Source organism: Herpailurus yagouaroundi, unplaced genomic scaffold (assembly GCF_014898765.1).
Source record: "Herpailurus yagouaroundi ecotype Mexico unplaced genomic scaffold, PumYag 140, whole genome shotgun sequence".
In the NCBI taxonomy this organism is placed as follows: Eukaryota; Metazoa; Chordata; class Mammalia; order Carnivora; family Felidae; genus Herpailurus; species Herpailurus yagouaroundi.
Window position 1 is genome coordinate 87,958,786 of NW_024412395.1, and position 21,955 is coordinate 87,980,740.

Below are 21,955 nucleotides of genomic sequence, written 5' to 3' on the forward strand. Positions count from 1 at the left end.
GTATTCTCAGGAGTACTGTTACCTGGAGTTTGAAAGAATAACTATTTAAAAAAAAAACAAAACAGTTGGGGAAGATCAGAAAAAAGTTCAAGATAATTAACACGTTTTTGTAATGTTCAAAACATTATTGAGTATATGACTAAAAATTATTATATATGGTAAATACAGATTGGTAATACTAGATTATTCCTTAAGCTATGATGCTTAATGATATTTATCTTGTTTAAAGGAAAATCAAAACAGGCACCTACTTCCCATGTGTAAAACACTGGACTAAACCAAGAGGTTGCTTCTTCTGAAATTAACTTTGGAAAGACCTTGGAATAAAAATGTATCATCCATGACAGTGGGTGTAGATTTATACCACTCAGATTCAATTAAAGCAGTTCAAATCCTGGATACAGCATTTTCTATAGCAAAACATTTTACTTTCATTTTTCAGTATTTGCTGCTTTTTATAATTCTATTAGATAAGTTATTTGATTTTTCCAAAAAGGAAACTGAGTTACTGAGTGCATTGGGACAAGTCGCTGAGAACCATAGTGGTAAAAGGCATAAATGGGCAGGACAATGGTGGAGAAAAAAATGATGTGGTGTTTGGGGAGAGGGGGTCTGGTTAGGGCTTGTTGGCTAGGCTGGGAGCAACTGGCTTGCTATTTCAAGCCTGCAATAGAACATTAGGCAGGGTGACATCTCCCTTCTTTAGTACCTGTCCCTTTAGTCAATGAAGAACATTCTTCACTCTGCAGCCTAGCTGTAAGATGATATAAGATGAGAATAGGGTGTATATAGGGACCAAGAGGGAAAAAAGGGGTCATAAGTGGAGTTACAGTCCAAAATGCAAACTAAATACCCTTCCTCAAGTTATACAGGATACTTTATTAAGCCTCTGGAATTTGCTGCTATCACACTGAGTCATGCTGTTGCCCTGTGACCTCACACTTCAATTCCATGGCCTTGTCTTGGCAGTGAGTAGAAAGTCCCACTTCCTTGCTTACTTTAGTGGGTCTCAACTGCAGCATTTCAGAAACAAAGTTTGGTTTGACACTCAGGACAATAAAAACAAGGGCAGAATGTATTTGGAAAAGCTTAAGACAAATTTACTTCTATTATTTCAGGATCATTTAGCATTACAGATCAATGTACCTCCATAATATTTTTCGTCACTGTGACTACAGGATGAAAATCCTTTATTAGCCATTTTATAGGTAAAAACAAAAGATTGATTACACAGCCAACTTCCCTTAGATGACTATGAAGTCTGTGATGAATACTGAATGACCAAAGAGCATGGAAAAAATGCATATGAATACTGAAACGTTTATGAAAGATATTTATGAAAGATATTAAGACCTCTGTGTTTGAATATGCACATATAATAAAATAAAGCTAAAAACATTTAAGATGCCTGATCAAGTTTCATTTTCTCATTCTCAACATAGGGAATAGGTTAATTCATTCAGAAGTTTTCATTTTGGAAACCTTGGGAGTGCTTTGATGTCTCTTCTCAACCCCCAGTCTCCAGTTCTTCCCTCCAACCCCAGATGAGCTCCGTTTTACTTAAGCTTTCCACCCCTATCTTTCAAACTAAAGCAGAATGGATATATTGGGAAACAGGTACCCAGGTTTGATTTCTCTGCCCCGATTATGACCTGATGGAATGACCAGTAGATTTCCCAAGAGGAATGTGAAGGAACTGGTTGCCCTCTAAACATGGCCAGGACCACCACGGGGTCCAAGTTACCACTTTCAATCAATTACAAAGTGCCCATTCCCTACCATCTAAGGTATGCTCTTGCTAAATCCTTTTTTTCCCCCCCTCACGGGATTTCCCCCCACCCCCTTTTCCTGACCCAATGACCTTAGACACATTTGGCAGAGGAACAGACATGCCTACTCTCTTCCAGATTGGGTCCGAACAGTAAATAAATGTATTACAATTTGTCAATGAACCTCCATAAAAAGGAAAAACAAAAGAAAAATGAATAAGGATGAGGGCCAGAAGCCAAGAAGGGGAGTAGTAATAACAATAATCACCACCATTTTGTATTGGGCACCCGAGGTCTCGCGCTGAACGCATTATCTGGATTCACCTATCTGATCCTCACGACAACCCTAAACGCTGGGTAGGGGTCCTAACAGATGAGAAAACGGAGACTGGGAGAAGTGACCGCCGGGTTACCCAGTTAGTACCTAGAAGAGCGACGATTCCGCCCTAAATGTGACTCCTTCAGCTCCTAAAAAGAATTCAAGGAGAAAGCTATGAGACGAAAGGATTTATTTGTTCTGTTGTTTTACAGGCAAGCACAAGCGCTGGAGAGGAGAGGACAGCAGCACAGGTGGAAACAATGGAGAAGCAAAAAGTGAAGTGAGGGCAAGGGCCGAGAAGAAAAGAACCCGGGGGATGTAAAGCAAAAAAAGATTTAGAAACTCTTCGAGTTCGGCGAGGGCTGGGAGACCTAAAAACTACTTCAAGAAGGAAGACGGAAGGAAAGAGGCAAGGGCCTGCAGGCGAGAGGCCCCACCCCTAAGCCCTCGGGCAGACAGCCCCGCCCCCCGAGGGGAGGAGGGATTTCCTCCCTGCGGGCAGCTGCTTCCGGTGGAGTCCGGAAGACGCTATCGGGAAAGGACTAAAACTGCGCAGCCAATCGGGGCGACACTTTCGTCTTCCCGGAGGACTCGTGGGTAACTTGCTCTTGGGAACCTGCACCATGGCGTCTGGCTGCAAGATTGGCCCGTCCATCCTTAACAGCGATTTGGCCAATTTAGGGGCTGAGTGCCTCCGGATGCTGGACTCTGGGGCCGATTATTTGCACCTGGATGTAATGGACGGGTAACTCCGCGGGGCTCGGGTCAGGGTTGCCGCGCGGGGCGGGCTCGGCGCACCTTTATTGAGTGCCTTTTGGGTGCACAGCGTCCCTGTACCGCGGAGCGCCGCACTCTGAACGCGGTGCTGAAAAGGGGACTTGGGGTGGGAGTCCTGGAGGCCCTGGCTGGAGCGAACCTGAGGCGGCAGCCTGGGCTGCGACCGCGTCCCAAACCCCACTTCCTCCCCTCCCCCCACGTAACGTGTGGCCCTAGCACTAGGACCTGGACGCAATTTTAAATCTCTTGGACGCGTCTCTCATTTTCAGTTAGAGAAACTGAGGCCCAAGGGGATAGGCATGACTTGCCCAAGCTCATATAGCTAGTTAGTGGCAAAGCTGGGGAGACAGACTTGTGTAACGATTAAGAGCTTGGTACCTGTAGCGAGATTGCCCGAGTTCTGCCATTTGATGGGTCACCTGGGACAAGCCACTTAACCTCATTGAGCTTCAGTTTCATTATGTGAAAAATGGGAGTAACAATAGAACCTACCGCTTAGGCAATTTTGGAAGATGAAATGAGCCAACATGTAAAGCATACAGTGCCTGGCGTATAGTAAGTTCTCAATAATTATTAGGTGTTGTGTCATTGTTCGAATTTTGATTTTCCTGTTTATTTTCTCTTCAGGCACCCTGCTCTTCAGGGAGGTCAGTTTTTTTGTAAGTAATTTTTAAGCACTGTAGTTATAGCACATAATCGATATTGTTCAGAGTCAGTATGATGCTAGTTTAAGTTGGCTATAAAATGTAGAGTCTAACCTTGAGAAGACAGTAGGACTTTCAGGATTACACAACATTGTGACAGAGTTGCAAATTGTATTTTCTTGGGTTTGCCAAGTAGTTCCTTGAGCCCTGCTGATAACTGGCCTTAAAGCAGTAACAGCCATTACTTTGGGTTCCGGGTCAAAAAATAAATTTAAACAGGTAAAATTTCTGTGTGGCCTCGTGCAAATTTGCAAATTTGTTTTATTTACAAAAGATGATCAGTTACTTCCTGTTCTTTTTAATGTCACTCCTGTTACAAGAGTTTTGTCTTTCTCTGTTCTGTCTGGTTAAATCTGTTGTTTCTCTTTTATATCCGACTCAGTTATCAGTAAGTATCCCAACTGATCATGGCAAAGTCTTTACTTTAGAGTCTAAGCATTCTAGGCTAAGTGTGTAAGATTGGTAAGTATTACCTCTCACGAAAGCTTAATTTTTGTGTTATATACATAATTCATATTCATAGTTATGTACACGTACATAATTTTTGGAAAGCTCTGAGCTTTCACAGGTAACTGGAGGGTGTACCTCAAAGATGGGTAGGTACATTTTCATGTCTGGGATACAGATTTTGTGTCTGAGACCCCTACCTCAGGATAGAACAGGCTACATGTGTACATGTGTAGTCTGTTTAACACAGAAAGCAATTTGGTGTTTTAAGTAAGTCTTGGGCCATATTTGAGTAACTGAATGGAGAAGATAATTTTTTCAGTGCACAAATCAAGAATATTAATGATAACAGTAGTAGCTAATATTTTTGAGCACGTAAGTGTTTTCAATGTTCTTTGTGAATTAACTCACATAACCTTATGAGGTTGGTGCTGTTGTTGTCACCAGCATTTGACAGTGGGGAAATGGACACAAAGAGGTTAAGTCACCTGTCTGAGGTCTTCTAGTTAGGAAATGGTGGAGCCAGGATTAGAAGCCTGTAACAGCTTGTGTGGTCTCAGAAGTTAAATGTCTTCTGTGGGCTCTGGGCTTATCGGGAAGGATTAAGACATTCTCTGTCCACAAAGAACTAATAATTTATACAATTACTTTTGTTGTCTATTCTCACATCTCTCCTGCTGTACTGTAAGCTCCCTGAAAGTAGGGTGTCTTTGGCTCACCTCTGAATTCTCTGCAGGTGAAGCACGGTGACAGGCTTAGTTATAATTGGTTGAATGAATGATTGGCTCTATCATAAGAGAGGGATGTCTGATGAAACACCTTGTCTCCTCCCAGCCCAGTGGCAGACCCTGAGCTGATTAAGATACACATATTTGTTTTTTACTGGCTCCTTTCCCCCTTTGCCAAGTAACCTCTTGGTTTGACAAAGTTAAATTCTCCAAACACCATTTTAAAACCTTTCTCTTTTAATCTTCACAACGTTTTGAGCTCAGAGGTATTTTGATCCCCTTTTGTAAAGGAGGAAACATTTAGGGAGTTTCAACCTCTTCCTGATGTCCCACCAGAAGAGGCAAAGCTAGCTGAGCTGCATTGTTTCCTAGGCCAGGTGTGTGAAAGTGGGGGCGTGGACTCCCCTTTCTAAGGTGGCCAGCCTCAACTTACCTTCTCTTCAGGTACTGCCTCTATGCTGTTCTTTTTCCTGGTCCCTTTAAAAATCTCTAGTATTCTAGTTTGGATGCACCTGTTGTTTCCCCTTTTCCCCTAAGGTCCCCGATTTCTCTCCTGATTAAAACTGAATGTCTTCATCTTGAAGGTCAGGAACAAGTTTTGGGAATACTGTGGGGGGTGGTGCACTAGTATGGTTGGATATTTGAAAAAAAAGGACAAATGAATTCTCTGGAAAAGAACATTAGAAAGCATATAAACCTGCCATGACAGGACAGTGATCAGAAATGTGCTGTTAGTCCTAAGTGTAGGAACAGAGCAAATATGCAATTTTTTTTTTTAAGTCTTGTTTCTAACGTTTGTTTATTTTTGAGACAGAAACAGAGCATGAACGGGGGAGGGGCAGAGAGCGAGAGGGAGACACAGAATCTGAAACAGGCTCCAGGCTCTGAGCTGTCAGCACAGGGCCTGACGTGGGACTCAAACTCACGGACTGCGAGATCATGACCTGAGCCGAAGTCCGCCGTTTAACCAACTGAGCCACCCAGGCGCCCCGCAAATATGCAATTTCTAAATTAGTTACCAGGATTTAAAATTGGGGAGATTTCACATGAGTACTGGATTGCTGACTTTTGAAAAACACCCAAAGATTTGCTAGCACTTGGTCCACAGCCTCATGAGGCCACAGTGGGCTGGAGCTGAATGGCAGCCACCATCATTAACCAGGCTAGATGTTCTTCAATTGTCTTCTGTCTCCATCTGCCCTATATTGCTCCTCTGTGTTTTTTGCCAGCCCTTGGAAACATGAGATTGTGTTTTCTGATTCACAGGGAATGTTTTCTCGTTATAGACTTGCTCCATTTATTTTTTTTTTTAAATTTTAATGCTTTTATTTATTTTTGAGAGCCAGAAAGAGAGCGCCATCAGGGGAGGGACACACAGAGAGGGAGACACAGAATCTAACACAGGCTGCAGGCTCTGAGCTGTCAGCACGTAGCCTGACATGGGGCTTGAACCCATGAACCGCGAGATCATGACCTGAGCAGAAGTCGGATGCCCAAGTGACTGAGCCACCCAGGCACCCCAACAGTCTTGCTCCATTTTAGATCAACTTTAATCCTCCGTTTACCATCTTTATCTTGAAAGATCTGGTAAAGGTTTTATCTCTCTGAAATTGATTGTATGACAATTGGAAACAGAGCTTCAGGTTGATGAGAGAAGATGATGAGAGATAAAATAATTATATACCTGTGCTGTAAACAATTATAGCTTAATCTCACTAAGTCTCTGGAGAAAAAGGATACTTTTTTATTGTATTTTATTTTTTGCAGACTGCAGAAAGTACCTTTAATAGGACAAAGAAAAAGAATAATACAATGGTGAAGCCGACTGCTTTGATGATATTTCTCTTAGAGTGAAATAATGTATTTTCCAAGCTGGTCTGATAAGAACTCCCAAGGCATTGGTGTGCCTGGGTGGCTCAGTCAGTTAAGCATCTGAATGTTGGTTTTCACTCAGGTCATGATCTCTTGGTTTGTGGTACTGAACCCCGCGTCTGGCTGCGCCCTGACAGCGTGGAACCTCCTGCTTAGGATTCTTTCTCCTTCTCTCTGTCCTTCCCTGTGCGCATGCACTCTTGCTCTCGCTCTCTCTCTCTCTCTTTCAAAATAAACATAAAAGACCTCCCAGGGCATTTGTTGAGAATTCAGATTCCCAGGTCTTCTTTAGTGTCATAGGGTTGGCGTAGAGCCTGTAAGTCCTTTTGTGACACGTGGTCCCAAGGTTACTGTTGCCTGGCAAATTTAGGACCCCTTCACTTCATGCTTGGGTTTGTTGCCTTTTTCTGTTTCAGCTTAACCATAAACCTTTGGTTTCTTGTCAGGGTATTGGTACCTTTCTGTTCTTCTAGTGTTCGTGGTGAGCCTAGAGCACTGTAGTACAATTAGTCATGCAGCTGGGGGAATCAGTAGTGTTACATGATATGCTTCTGTTTCCCAGTGAAGTAAAAAGTATATTTATTCTGTTCTCCTGTTTTCTCAAGATGTATGTGTTTATTATGTCTGTTTAATTATAAAGGCAACCTAAGGTTGAGCAACAAAAGTACTCTAAGGCCATGCAGCAAATTAAAAGAACAGTGAACAAAATCCCGATTTTCATTCCAGAGCTGTATGATACCCAGTAAGCCTCCCTGTCTGCTTATCTGACCCTCACCTCTGAGTTCCAGGTAAACATAACGAGCATCTTATCCATGCCCCTGGCAGTCATTGCTCTGAAGTGAAACGGTGGAATGATTTCTAGATACTAGAAACCCTACCTTCAAGGACCAAAGTGTTCGCAGGTGTCCGTACCTGTCCACCTTACCTGGTCCCTCTCACATGTGTCCTGAATCCTGACTCGTCTCACCTCTCTTGGACTTTGTTTTTTTGTCGTTATCAGTGGAGGGACAGATGAGCGTAATAGGTTAAGAGCCTGGACTTTGGAGCCAAGTTGCCGGTGTTTAATGCCTGCTTGTGGCACTTCACAGGCTGTGTGACCTTGAGCCTCTCTTCCTTGTCTGTAATATATGGATTATAGGAGTACCTGCACCATAGAGTTGTGAGGTTTTAATGAGTTAGTATATGGAACGTGTTTAGAATGGTGCCTGGCCTGTGTAAGTTTTAATTTTTTTATTAGCATTCATTGGTCTGCCATCTAAGCTTAAGGTCTTAACCATGGTTTATTCTCTTTTGAGCTCCTCACATCTAATGAGTTCACAAGTCCTGTCACGCGTTATCTGTCGTCCTTTCCATTCTCATTGTTCCTTGCCCAGGCCGTCTTCCCACTTTATTATTTCCACTTTATTTTTTATTTTCTCATTGCTTTGTGTTTTTGTTTTTTTTTTTTAAGTAATGTCTGCTATGGGCCTTGAACTCACAACTTCGAGATCAAGAGTGACACACTCTACCAAATGGGCCTGCTTGTTTCTTGCTTTAAAACCTCACTTCATATTTACAGCAGGATAGAATCCAAACACTGAGCCAGGCATTTGATACCCTTGATGTGACATATTCTGCCTCCTGTTCTTTTCACCCTCACCAAGCTGAAGAGCACCACCTCTCCCCCACTTTGAACACAGGTTGCTTATTTTTGCCTTTGCTTCATTTCTTTTCCCATCTTTACAAATTCTTTGTTCTCTAAATCTCGTGATCTTCCCTTCTTTTCAAGTGCCATACTACTTGCCTCATATGGCCCACTTGTGGCTTTTCCTTTTCTTGCTATCCTCATACAGGGTAATATCTACTACCTTTAACCAATAAAGCCCGAGTTCAGTGACTTAATGTTATAAAGTTCAGTTATTCACGTAACAGTTCAGCTTGAATGTCCTTCCATGAGGAATTTCAGGGACGTAGTCTCCTTCCATCCTGTGACTCTGCCAGCCCTTAATGGCTTCTCTATTGGCAAAAGGGTGAAGTGAGGGCAAAAAAGGAATACCGCTTAAGCTCCTGGCCCTGCAGTGACACGTATCGCTGAAATTCACAGGCCTTTGGGGAGAACCAGCTGCACGGGCCACCTGGAGGTCAAGGGAGTCGGCTCTCCCCAACAAATACAACAGCAGGGCCAGGGATTCCGTTAGGTGTTAGCCATTTCTCGCCAATGAGATTATAAACTTTTCTAGGGTAAGCAGGAACTCCCGTATCATGGTACTTGCATAGAGGGGGTTTTGTTACATATTGAAATGAGCTAGTGATAGAACAGAAGGACAAGCGAGTAGGTCAGTGGCATGAAGTACTTTGGGGTCAGATGTCAGGAAGACTTACTCTGAATCCCGCCTCCGCAAATTATTAACAGGGTGACTTAAGGAAGTTATTTTTCCTGTGTTCTTCAGATGGGGCTATAACAGCATCTACTTCATAAGGCTGATGAGAAGATGAAGTAAGGTACAACACCTGGCATGCTGGAAACCCTCAGTAATGGGTGGTTAAACTGATTTAGTGCCCACTGAATGAAGTGGATTAGAAGTGGCCACAGGCCGCCCATGACAGACTAGGATTTGAGAGACCCATGTCAGAGTCCAGAACTTCCTAACTAGTGTGTGACTTGGGCAAGTCATAAAACTTTTGGAGTTTGGATTTGGTTGTCTTTCCATTTTTACCTGTTGGATTACAAACTATGGAGTTAAATCTTGTGACACTGTCTGATTTTGTTGAAATATCAGGGAAATACTGCTTTGTAAAACTGAAATTACTGAGATATTTTTAGTATTTTTTAATACTGATGATGTTAAATACTACATGGAAAAATACTGCAATCACAGATGGTCCCATTTACCCCTATCAGAGTGCTTTTGAGAACAATACAGAAATTGAGTTGAAAACATTTTCAGAGTAAGATTTTGTTTGTCTTATAGGCATTTTGTTCCCAACATCACCTTTGGGCACCCTGTGGTAGAAAGCCTCCGAAAGCAGCTAGGCCAGGACCCTTTCTTTGGTAAGTGGGTGTTACGCTGTCTGACGCTGGATGTGTTGCTCAAGTAGATGATTGATCTCCCAACCTCCAATTTCATCTGGAACCCCCAACCCCCACCCTGTGCTGGGTCTTCACTGGCTGCTTGTAATAAGCCAAACTCTTTCTTGCTTCAGGGCCTTGGCACTTTAGCTGATCTCTTTGCCTAGATAACTGTTCACTTGGCTGGCTCTGCTTTATCTTTTGGCCCTGAATTACTGGCATTTCCTCAGGGAGAAGCCTTTCTAAGCACCCCATCCTAAATTAACCTTTATCCAGTTATCAGACCACCTTCCGTATTTTCTTTTTCAAACTTCCTTCAGTCAGATTACTTTTGTCCTTTACAGCAGGGATTTAATCCACTTTGTTTTACTGTGGTTTTTGTAGAGCTAAGCATAAACACAAGATTGGGGTTTAGTGTAATTGTTAATTCTCGTGAACGTGAATTCAGTCCACATGTTGTTACTGCTCTTTTAAGCTAAGTTAGCAACGGCTTGAAGCTGACAAATGTCTCGTACGTAAGAAGTTGAACAAATTTTTATAAATAATGTTCTTAAGTACCTTGGAATTTAGTAAAACTTAGGTATTTTTTATTGACATATTGTAGGCTGATTTTGAGAAGGATTCTAGTTGTGCTGTCCCATGTGGTTGTCCCTACCCACATGTAGCTATTTAAAGTTCAGGTTAATAAAATGAAAGATGAAGCTTCTCAGTGGCATTAACCAACCGTATTGCAAGCTCTCAGTTGCCACATGAGTCTAGTGACTGTTGTACAGTGCCATTCTGGAACATTGCCCGCGTTGTAGGAAGTTCTCTCCGTCAGAGCTTCTTCATAGGATCCATCTACTTTGCACATAAGAAAGGGTGCGTTACCACGTAATTTATGTGGCATGAGGGAAACCATGTTCCAGCAGCTTGTTCACCATTTTGAAATTTTCAAATAACGGAATGTAATCCTCTGATGATCTGGACTTTTTTATTACATTTTAGAAAATGAATTTTCTAAAATAAATTTGTTCTTATGAATATCAGGTGAATGAAATAAGTAGCCATGTTTGCCCCCACCGTGCTGTGGCCACAGAGTCCTCTGCATCTGGCTTTGTATGAATTTAAAAGAAGTTGTTTTTTTTCTTTTTTTTTTTCTTTTACTTGGATTCCTCGCATCACTACTCAGTGCTATTTGTGTCTCCTACATTTGTGCCTCTCGTATCAATCCTACTGCTACAACCACACACAGTCTGCTCTTTCTTTCTGTTTTTAGTTTATTTGCTAATAAACTTGCTACTAATCAGTCTGTCTAGAAGTGGGTCTACAGTAAAGATGAATGGACTCCAAATGCTTTAATGTTTGGGTTTTGTGACTTTTGCTTTTTATATTAAGACGTGTTTTTTTTGTTTGATTCTTGGATCTTGGTTGTTGGATAATTCATGTGTACATTCTAAGAAGTATTTCACAAGTTGCATGCATAACTGGTACAGTTCTGAACTGTTCAGTCTCAGTATTGAGTGGAAATAACCAGTAAGCAATCAAGTGATAGGGAAAAAGCTGTTATTTTTGTGCTTTGGTTTTGGGTATTTTGTGTTGTTTTGTTTTTGTTTTCTTTGCTCTCATCTAAATCTGCGGTCTTCAGGTGTGGTCTGAAGACCCCAGGAATCTCTTGCGGGTGGAACATGAGGTGATGACTATTTTCATATTACAGCGTTATTTGTCATTATTTGTGTGGATGGTACAAAAGCAATGGTGAGTTTGTCTGTTGGTTCCTTAGCCTGAATCAAAGCAATGCTATTGAACTATCCAAGTTGTTTTTAAATTATTCTTCACCACCATGTATTCATGGTACATATCGTTGAAGGTCAGTACAAATTATTAACTACAGTAAATCTGATGGTTGGGTGCATTTCTTTTCGTGTTTTGTGTGCCAAAGCAGGAAGTACATATGAAGTGCTTCTGCAGTATACTGCATGATGATGGCTTTCTCAAGGAAAACCCACTTGCGCCACTGAGTTGTGAACTGAACTGGCTGCCTTTTTCACGAACACTTATCTTCACTGGAATGATAAACTGATAGATGAACTATGGTTATCAGACTTCAGTATTTTACTGACATTTTCTTGAAAGTTAACTAAGCCTGTCATTTCAAGGAAGATACCTCATTAATTATTGTTTCCACTGATTAAATTAGAGCTTGCAAATGAAAATTTGAATTTTGAAGAAGTTGTATCTGCTTCTGTGAGCTTATTAGCTTTCTCCTGTTTACAGCTGTTGTGATAAAATCTGTGGTGTTGCGTAATTTCTGATAGCAAATAATAAAACGTGTCACTCTTTGGAAGTCCTATGTCATGCAGCAAACCAGTACTGCAGAGATCCATTCAAAGCGTACTAGGACAGGCCAGTGGCTTTTAGTGTAACAAAGCTCAAAAAGTTCATTGGTAGAGTTTACAGATTCCACATTGCAGCTAACCTTTATTAAAGTCCTACTTGCTGAGTTCTGGGGTAGAAATAGAAGAATATCCACACTGGTCTGAAAAGGCTATCAATGTACCCCTCCCTTTTCTGTGTACTTTTTTCCCTTTTCTTCATATAAAACAACATGTTGCAGCAGACTGAATGCAGAGCACATGTGAGAATATGGAGGTCTTCTGTTAAGCCAGACATTAATGACTTGCAAAAGTATAAAATAAGGTCACTCTTAAGTTAACATGTGATAGATTTATTATTTTTTTTAATGAGTTCAGTAGACACTTAAAAATTGCTTAGTTTGAATTTCTAAAACATTTTAGACAGTGTTAAATACAGTTCACATCAACATCGTTTTGGAGGTCCTCAGTAATTTTTTTTTTTTTTCAACGTTTATTTATTTTTGGGACAGAGAGAGACAGAGCATGAACGGGGGAGGGGCAGAGAGAGAGGGAGACACAGAATCGGAAACAGGCTCCAGGCTCTGAGCCATCAGCCCAGAGCCCAACGCGGGGCTCAAACTCACGGACCGCGAGATCGTGACCTGGCTGAAGTCGGACGCTTAACCGACTGCGCCACCCAGGCGCCCCGGTCCTCAGTAATTTTTAACAGTGTAAGCGGAGGCTGATGTTGGAACGTTCGAGAACTGTGACCTCAGTATGTTACCTACAGGCAGATGACTCACTGAATTGGTCGCTCCCTGAACACTCTCCATTGAGGGTTCCCAGCGGTGACCGCACGCCGGAGGTGGACTGGCATAGCAGTCTGTTAACGAAAGGAATGAGTAGATATTTTAAAGCAGATTGATTTTTCCTTACTTATAACACAAAGAAAATAAGAAATACCAAATAGCGTTTGTCTTTTAAAAACAATGTTTTACCTAGTAACATAGGTTCTATTTTTGTCACTTGTTAGTTTAGAAATACAAACTTTAATCTCGGCTTTGTCAAGCAGTATTCCCTTTTCCTGATATTTTTCAAAGCCTTATTGCATTTTATGGTCTTAGTTGAGTCTAGAATTCTAGACATTTTTTCTTTAATGTAGCTCAGCTGTATCAGAGGTATGCTTCCTCTAGCAAAAAACAGACAAACTCAAAACTCTTCTTAGCATATCTGTCTGACCTAGGAGTATTTACTGTTTCCTTCTTGACAGCAATATTTCTTGACTTAACCACTTTTAAGCCGCCCTCTTCTTGTTAAATGGTCTAATGTTTCAAGTCAAGAACCTTAAGAAGGCTACCCCCACTCTCCCTAACGGATCCCTGTGATTTGAGCTTTACAGTTAGGATGTGTGTCAGACCTGCAGTTACCATGTCCTTCCCTCGAGACCCGTCCCCCGTGGTGCAGTTTTCAGGCTCCCCTCCCCCTGCACATTGGCTTGCAGCAGCTCCCACTGCCATAGCTGCAGAGCAGACCCAGAATCCTGCCACTGCTTGCCAGTTTCAATCACTGCCAACGTCATTTCTTCCTGGGTGACTACTGTGGCTTTCCAGCTTAGATCTTGTCACCTCTCCGCTCAGAATCCCACAGTGCTCCCCCCCCCCCCCAGTCTTGTTCAGAATAAAACCCAGTGGTCTGCAGAGCTCCAGGCTGTGGCCCCTCATCCCGTGCCCCTGTGATCCTCCTGCCCAGCCACGCTGGCCAAGCTACCAACCCAGTGTGTATTGTATTAACGTTTCGTTATGGTCTGTCCCCACCCCCCACTAAGAATGTAATCCCCATAACAGCAGAGATTCTTGTCTGTTTTTTATGCTCTGTCCCTGGGGCCTAGAATACTTAATGATGCAGTAAGTGCTCCATAAGATATTCTAGAATCACTTTATTTAGCTTTCTTATAAATGAGAAATGAAATCTGCATAGATAATAGGACTGTTGAGAGTTTTTTTTAGACTAGCATTTCCTGGACCTAGGTTTCCTGAATTCTAGTCCTTTTCATATATACCATCATATGCCTTTTGTGGAAAACTGGTTTTTTGAGAAATGAGTTTAACTAAAACTGTATCTTCAAGTTAAAAGGAGGCTAGCAATACAGCAGTGTCATTATTTAAGAATTCTTTTAATGCCAAGTAGTTTATATCCAAAACAGCCAAAACTGCAGGCTGGCCTCACCAGTATGGGGCAGGTATCTTCCTTTCAGTAGTATTCAGGAGATGTGTCTTTTCTTTCTAGATATGCACATGATGGTGTCCAGGCCGGAACAGTGGGTAAAACCAATGGCTGTAGCAGGAGCCAATCAATATACCTTTCATCTTGAGGCTACTGAGAACCCTGGGGCTTTGATAAAAGACATTCGGGAGAATGGGATGAAGGTGAGGGGCCAACAGTGACCATGACGTTTTAATACTCTTCACTCTTGGTGTGGACGTTTCATTAGAAGACAGGAAGTGATAGGCAGAGAAGACCAGACTTGAGCAGTTGTTTTTTAGCTGAGAAATCAGAGTTGAAGTATAAGTTGTCTGCTAGACAGGATTTCTATGTTCCCCAATGCTTTCTGAAAAGTACTGCCTTTTAGGAAGATTTACATTTGGGTAGCCTTGTTGACTCTTTTAAAAAATAGTTTGAATAACTTATGCATTCCATTTCTGTGTATATTCTACTCTTTAAGAATAGATATTTCTAGGGGCGCCTGGGTGGCTCAGTCAGTCATGCATCTGACTTTGCCTTGGGTCATGTGCTCACGGTTCGGGGGTTCAGGCCCCATGTCGGGCTCTGTGCTGACAGCTCAGAGCCTGGAGCCTGCTTTGGATCCTATGTCTGCCTCTCTCTGCCTCTCCCCTGCTAGCGCTCTGTCTCTCTCTAAAATAAATAAATATTAAAAATGAATTTTTAAACAATAGATATTTCTACTGGGTCTGACATGCCATATTAATATAATGTGGAAATAATTATTAATGTGATGTAGCAAATTTGTCTCTGTTACAGGTTGGCCTTGCCATCAAACCAGGAACTACAGTTGAGTATTTGGCACCATGGGCGAATCAGATAGATATGGCCTTGGTTATGACAGTGGAACCTGGGTTTGGAGGGCAGAAATTCATGGAAGATATGATGCCAAAGGTAAAGAAATATTTGGTTTTGGGGTGAGGCTTTTATAGTGTGTGCACATTCGGTAAGCCCGTATTGAGCCACTTGTGTATTTAGCCATGTCCTATTCTGAAGATGGGGGGGGAGGGGGATGCCTGCAGATCCCTGGAGTACGGTGTGATAAATGCTGTATGAGATTTAGCGTGGAAATCAGGAAAAATATCACATCTTAATCTTGAAATTTTCTGTCAAAGGCATTATCCCTGTAGCCTTTCGATCTCTTGGGAGATCTCTTTTCATTGAACATTGAGGGTTTTTTCTTTGTCTTGTTTGCATGAAGTATATTCTCTGCAAAGCCATGACAAGTTCAGTGCCATTCCCCCAGAAGAATAAGCCTTGCTTTTATGAAGCTGGATTTGTTTCAGTATATTAAAAAGGAAGGTATCCCTGATCATAATTTGTATTAGTAGAAAGTTAACTGTGTGGTGGGCACCTGGCCGTCTCAGTTGGAAGAGCATGCAACTCGTGGTCTCTTGAGTTGTGAGTTCGAGCCCCATGTTGGATATAAAGACTACTTAAAATAAAGAAAGAAAAATAAAGTTACTGTGTGAGACACTTGGAATCCTGTTTTAGTGGCTAGTATTTGGCTATTTGATTTTTTATTTGGTTGTTTTTCCCCTTAGGAAATATCCACCTTAGGAATCACTTATTTCTTCGTGTATATCTAGGTTCATTGGTTGAGGACCCAGTTCCCGTCCTTGGACATAGAGGTCGATGGTGGAGTAGGTCCTGACACTATCCATAAATGTGCAGAGGTGAGATTGCTCTTCAGGTCACAGCTGAACTGGTCACAGACCAGTTTCCTATCAAATGTAATGTCTAGAACATTGTCTTGTGCGCCAAACAGATTTCCTGTGTTTCCTAAATTGCCTTTCTTTCTGGGAAAGGTATTTTTTTTGTTCAAATGTAGAACATTGCGAATAAAGAGCAATAAGTGAATATTCTCAAATCACATAATCATTAAAAAGTAAGTCCCAGTTATCTCCTTAATGCTGAAGGAAGTTATTTTTTAAAAAAGAATATGCTGAATGCCAGCCTTTGGGAGATCATTAAGTTCTAGGCCTTGGAGTAAGACATTTTTCCAAAATAGGGAAAGAAAATCTCTACCTGCTTATAAAGTGAAAAGATTGTGATTTTGTATAGCTTAGGTGTATTAGTTACTGGTTTGTCCCTCGTAAAAACTGACTGGAGCCATTTCTGATGTAAATTTTGGTCTGATTTCTGGATAGCTGTGGTCCTCCTCTACGTGAGGGGGGATGAGTCTTCCCAAGCAGCCAGCTGAGCTGAGTTAATGAAGCCCTGAGCTTCCCAAGAGGGTGCCAGCCCTTCCTGTAACACTGCAGGTCATTGACGTTTATGTGGCCTCTTTTTATTTAAGCAACATGGTCTAATCTGCACTTTAAGTTTTTTGTATAAATGCCACACTTTTCTGCTTGATACTTGTCAAAAGCCGTGGCCGTGAAATACTTCTGGAAGAGGAGCTGACCGGGTGATTAGTGAACGTATGTCCTTTGACTACTTGTGGATTTCTTGTTACTGAACTGTGCTGTGCCTTTGGGCGTTTTTCCTGCTTACATTAAAACCATGTTAGGCTGTAACCCTACAAAACTAATTTTTTTTTACATTTTTGGAAGGAATGTTTTTGGACATGTACACTGTATCACAGAGTGACGGTGTCTCCTGGGAGGAATTTTCCTCCCTTCTGCTGCCTCTCCCAGTAGCCTCCTGCCACTTTGTTCCGGAAGTGGATCACGTGACAGACTGGGTTTCCCTCAAGTCAAATCCTGGGAGTGCAGAGCTAAATTTGGACTTCCCTTACTTGCTTTTTCTCTTTGATTTCTTTGTTTCCACATTTAAAAGTATATTGAATATCTTTTTTAAGCCCTTCAAAGCCTTTCTGGAATGCAGTGAAGTAATACATGAAAAAGTGCTTCATTCTTTCTGACGTCAGAAGGAGAAATTATTTAATGTTGCTGTATTTTATAGTTTCACACTTTAGCAATAATGGTCTATCAATTCCTTCACAGGTGACCCTTGAACAACGTGGGTTTAAACTACCTGGGTCCATTTTTATGTGGATCTTGTTGTTGTTGTTGTTATAGTAATGTAATTGTATTTTCCTTATGCTTTTCTTGTCTTTTTTTTTTTTTTTTTTTTATGTTTATTTTTGAGAGAGAGACAGAGTGTGAGCGGGGTAGGGGCAGAGAGAGGGGGAGACACAGAATCTGAAGTGGGCTCCAGGCTCTGAGCTGTCAGCACAGAGTCCGACATGGGGCTCAAACTCACAAACTGTGAGATCCTGATCGGAGCTGAAGTCGGATGCTTACCCGACTGAGCCACCCAGGAACCCCAATTCCTTCTGCTTTTCTTAACACTCTTCTCTAACTTTATTGTAAGAATACAGTATGTAATACATGTACCAAATATGTGTGAATCAACTGTTTATGTTATTGGTAAGGCTTCCAGTCAGTAGAAGGGTTTTAGTAGTTAAATTTTGAGCGAGTCAAAAAGTTACTCACAGATTTTTGACTGCACATGGGGTTGGTACCCGTAACCCCTGCATTGTTCAAGGGTCAACTACAGAGTCCAAAGATTAAAAGATAATTTGTTTTTTAGTAGCCTTAGGGGCACTGGCATATTTTGGAAAAACTTTAATAAAGTTGAGGATTAAAAGATTTTTACATCTTTTTTTAAATATTAGCAAAGATTCAATGTCGTTTATTTAAAGGTGGTTATTAAAAAGCCAGTGATTTCTTAAATACATTTAAAAATCATTTTATGTTTTCATTTGTTAAGGATTTTATTTGTTCATGGAACTAGACTGTTTGAAGTCTGTTCATCTCAAGGTAGCTTTCGTGCATTTAAAGCACTGACGAATGCAAGGGTAGAAACTCTAGTCCAGAAATTGTTTTAAGCTTCTCTGCGTCTTCCTTTGAAGGATAACCTGAGTGTTTACTTCTTCCAGGCAGGAGCTAACATGATTGTGTCTGGCAGTGCCATTATGAGGAGTGATGACCCCAGATCTGTGATCAACCTGTTAAGAAATGTTTGCTCAGAAGCTGCTCAGAAACGTTCTCTTGATCGATGAAACCGTGAGGAGTCCAGTGTTTACGCTCATGAAATCTTTCTCCTGGAAAACAAGAATATCGACTACCAAAACATACCACAGTTGAAGCAGGGCTGTTTCTCTGAGCAGCTGTTCATTCCAGTGACTAAAATCTATCCTGCAGAATGTTCCAAGAGGTTAGAAATTGGTGTGTATGTCTCCATTTTTAGTGATGGAATTTAAAGATTAGTGTGGTAAAATACCATTTTTACTGGGAGACTTGATTTTTATAAGAGTAAAAATATGGCTGTATTAATAGGGTTATAAACAGAAATGTGTCTTAATGCCTACTGAAGGCATACTAGCTACTATGAAAAAATATTTTTTTTCTGCATTTTGAATCTTCTCGTTTCTTGGTTGTTTTTCCAAAGCAAAGGAAGTCCTTATGTTTTTCCTGTTTCATGTCATTTTTGATTTGTGTGTGTGTATGAGAGACAATATGAGTAGAATGGAAGTAATTTGCTTCTTAAACATCTGTTTTTTATTTTGTACCTTATATTTGATACATAAAAACTGCACAGTGTATGAAGCCCAGGGATTTCAGGTGGTCTAAAATGCAAGTATAGATTTTACAAAATTTATACAAATATAGATTTTATCAGGGCGTTTTTCCTTGTTAGCTTTGCTGGAGGGGCAGGTTACACAGTGATCCCCACCTTTTCTTAATCCTCCCCACCATTCTTAAGGACATGAAATAATGTGCTAGCTCCGAGCAGAAAGGAAAGGAAAGCCTCTGCTCGGAAGTGATATTGAGTTGAATCTGGATTCTTCTCCTTTCCAGCGGTTTGACTTAGCAAATCAGGTCAACCAGCCTCTTTGAGTATCTGTTAACTGATTTATACACTGAACGTAATTACAGTTACCATGCGGTGTTGTGTTGAGCACTAAGAGATACTATGTATACGTAAAGCTTCCACTACTAGTCCCAGAATTGTAGGATAGTAGAATTGAGGATGCTCAATACAAAGTAGCTATCATTACAGAAGTTTATGTTTTATAGCCTATAAAGTACTTTGATATAATTTCATTAAAACCACAAATCACCCTTCTGAGTGATGGGACAGGTATTTTTGTCCCCATTTAAAAAAGGAAGAGAGAAAAGCTCAGGAACAGGCTGGTACCATGGAAAGAATCCAGTAGGGCAGAGGATTTCTGGTTTTACTCTTTTCACAAATGGAGCCCTTGGGAGGTAGATTAGGCAAAGGTAGCCTCGTTTATTTAACCTTGTCTAATTTTACTCGGTAGCAGAACCAGATGGCTGAGGATATTCTGGACGTTATGGATTTTGACCTCAAGGATATATATTATATTAATCCAACAAAGACCAGGTAGGCTAAAAGATGATAAGGTAGAGTTAATCCGTAAATATTTAAAGTTGTGTCCCAAATTATACTTTGACAACAAATATGTATCTGCCACTTGCAAATAGTCTTGATATATGGCAAGAAATAACAGGACCTAAACTTTAGGCTACTAGGGGTTTTGAGAAATAAAAAGTTTGAAAAATAAGAACATTAACACTTCTGCATAGAATAGAGCTTGCTTGTTTTTTTCCTATACTACAGTGTAAAAATTTGTTTTTGACTTAGGAAAGGTTTGTGCCATGAACAGGTGCCGTTTAATCAAATCAGACAACACGAGGCATATAGAAATAACTTTAATTAAAAAACTTACATAGAAGATTATAATGTCAGACATGACAAAAAGATTTGAGCTTATTTGCCTAGACAACTTGGGTTTGTCTGGCTTTTGTTTTCTTTTTTAAGAATAAATGTACAGTAAAACTATAAGCAAAAATTTGTCAGTTTTGAATTTGAATTTTTTTCCTTCTTTAAAGAGACTAGTAGAATTCCCCATCCCTAACAAAAACTTGGTGTCAGTCCCCCAGACTAGGCCAGGTGGCCAGGATTGTCAGTTATATGGGGACTATAACTTGAATAACCTTTTTTTTTTTTACATGAGAGTAAGCAATTCATAAATTGTCAACTTTTATATAGAAAAAATTATGTAATAGCTTCAAGAAGTTTCTTTAATGTATACTCCTGTATTCAGTACTGAAGCACTATCCTTTAAAAAAATTTCTCACTCTAGCATACACATGAGAATAGATGCTTGTTTGGATAGAGTAAGCTAATGGTAAGGAATGACCAAATTAACTAGAAATACAACATTTTTTACTTTCCTATTTGTTGCTCATTTTCACTTGGGGTCTTCTCTTTATGAGATACATAGGATAGATAAAACTCAAGTTTTAAAATTAGACCAATATTTAACTCTGCTTTGCTTGTCTTAATCTGTTAGGAGTGAATAGAAGATGATCTGAATTTAGTCCAACAGATAACAGTGATTTCAAATAAAGGCATATTGTGTTATCTGGTATAGAAATTTCCATATATAACTTCTATTGGTTAAACATGTTTAAAATCTCCATAGTCACTGGGAACCTGTGCTTTACAGTGCAGCTTACATTCCATGGGATAATTCATCCATGCATTTCAAGTGGAGTGGTCACTGCCAGTGTTTTTTAAAACTACGTGTGTGTACATGTATGTGTATATACTCAATACACACATATTTGTATATTCCCATATACAAAGGCATATATTTGAGGCAATTTTAATGAATTACCATAGAAATTACATAGAAATGTATAGGAAAAAGAGCGATCATTGATGCACAGGTGTTTCTGTGTGTGTACATATGTATGTGTGGGTATGAAGTCTTTTAAAAATTATTTACCCAGTAATACGATTTAACATCAGCTTGCAGCAGTTAATTTTCTGGTGCTTGTGATTTGCATCATAAACACAAACGACTAGCACTTGTCTGTAGGTGAAAAGCTAGTTATTCCTGTGGTTCAAGGAAAAAGAGACCTACCTTGCCTGTTTTAAAACAGCATAAAAGATTAATACATGCAGTACATGCTCTTACTCTGGAATTGTGGCTGAGGGGGTGGGGGATGGAGAACAGGGCTTATTTTTTCCTCCTGCTTTCCATTCAGTTACATACTTTTTTTAACCTTTCCCTGTCACCTGTTTTTTTTAACATGAGTAAGTCCTAGACCAAAAGGTTTGCATTCTTCCATTTCATCTGTCTGCCTTTTTGGATGGTGACCGTTTTCTGGTGCACTAGTACAGAAGACTTCTCCACGGAAAACGGGGCTTGAACTTTCACTATGATCCTTTTTTTCATCTTGACATAGTAAGTCTTCTGTGTCTTCATCCTTCAGTGGAAAAGTCCGTCGTTCCCACCACAAAGACTGAAAGAAAGAGAAAACCTTTTCAGTTAAGTTTCAACTAATTGGTTTAAAGTTCATGTATCCAATAATCCTCAAATGTCAACTGTGTAATTATTGTTTGGTTCTTTAGCACGTCAATGTACGCATTTTCATTTGGGCCTAAAGATCTAGCAACTCCAATGGAACATACTGGCAATTGTTTAGAGACCTTTGGGAACTATCTTTCCACTTCACCCTTCCACAAAGAGGAAACACCGCTATAAGGCACGGGTCTTCCTTATCAGCACAGGAGCGCTTTGGGAAAAGCCCCTTTAAAGGTGTTTGATCTACTTGAGTGTCTCCATTTCCATCCCATAACTATCACAGACACCTATTGACTTTTCCTTCCCCGAGCTTTCTACGACTTGCC

The 21,955-nt window shown here is 40.6% G+C and overlaps 2 protein-coding genes across 18 annotated transcripts in view; one reads left to right on the forward strand and one right to left on the reverse strand.

Moving 5' to 3' along the window:
• Positions 1-1,660: 1,660 nt before the first annotated feature.
• RPE (ribulose-5-phosphate-3-epimerase) lies at positions 1,661-21,657 on the forward strand. 11 transcript variants are annotated; one of them, XR_005790510.1, is made up of 10 exons: positions 1,661-1,787; positions 2,301-2,822; positions 3,493-3,524; positions 9,568-9,647; positions 14,288-14,427; positions 15,041-15,175; positions 15,871-15,957; positions 18,168-18,456; positions 19,554-19,636; positions 21,511-21,657. XR_005790510.1 is itself a non-coding variant. In XM_040476118.1 (8 exons), the coding sequence occupies exons 2-8, from the start codon at positions 2,712-2,714 to the stop codon at positions 18,288-18,290; spliced, it is 696 nt and encodes a 231-aa protein (XP_040332052.1). In that variant the 5' UTR covers positions 1,661-1,787; positions 2,301-2,711; the 3' UTR covers positions 18,291-18,889. The 11 variants fall into 11 exon arrangements, 6 of the variants coding, with proteins under 6 accessions (XP_040332052.1, XP_040332054.1, XP_040332053.1 ...); XR_005790511.1 differs by having other exon boundaries at positions 19,557-19,636; XR_005790507.1 differs by having other exon boundaries at positions 18,168-19,636; positions 21,511-21,635.
• Positions 19,953-21,955, reverse strand: part of KANSL1L (KAT8 regulatory NSL complex subunit 1 like) — a 133,838-nt gene continuing 131,835 nt past the window's right edge. For all 7 annotated transcript variants that reach the window (XM_040476113.1, XM_040476114.1, XM_040476116.1 and 4 more), the window contains one exon: positions 19,953-21,567. In XM_040476113.1, coding sequence (XP_040332047.1) covers positions 21,337-21,567 — 231 coding nt within the window. In that variant the 3' untranslated portion in view covers positions 19,953-21,336. The remainder of the gene's footprint in view (positions 21,568-21,955) is intronic.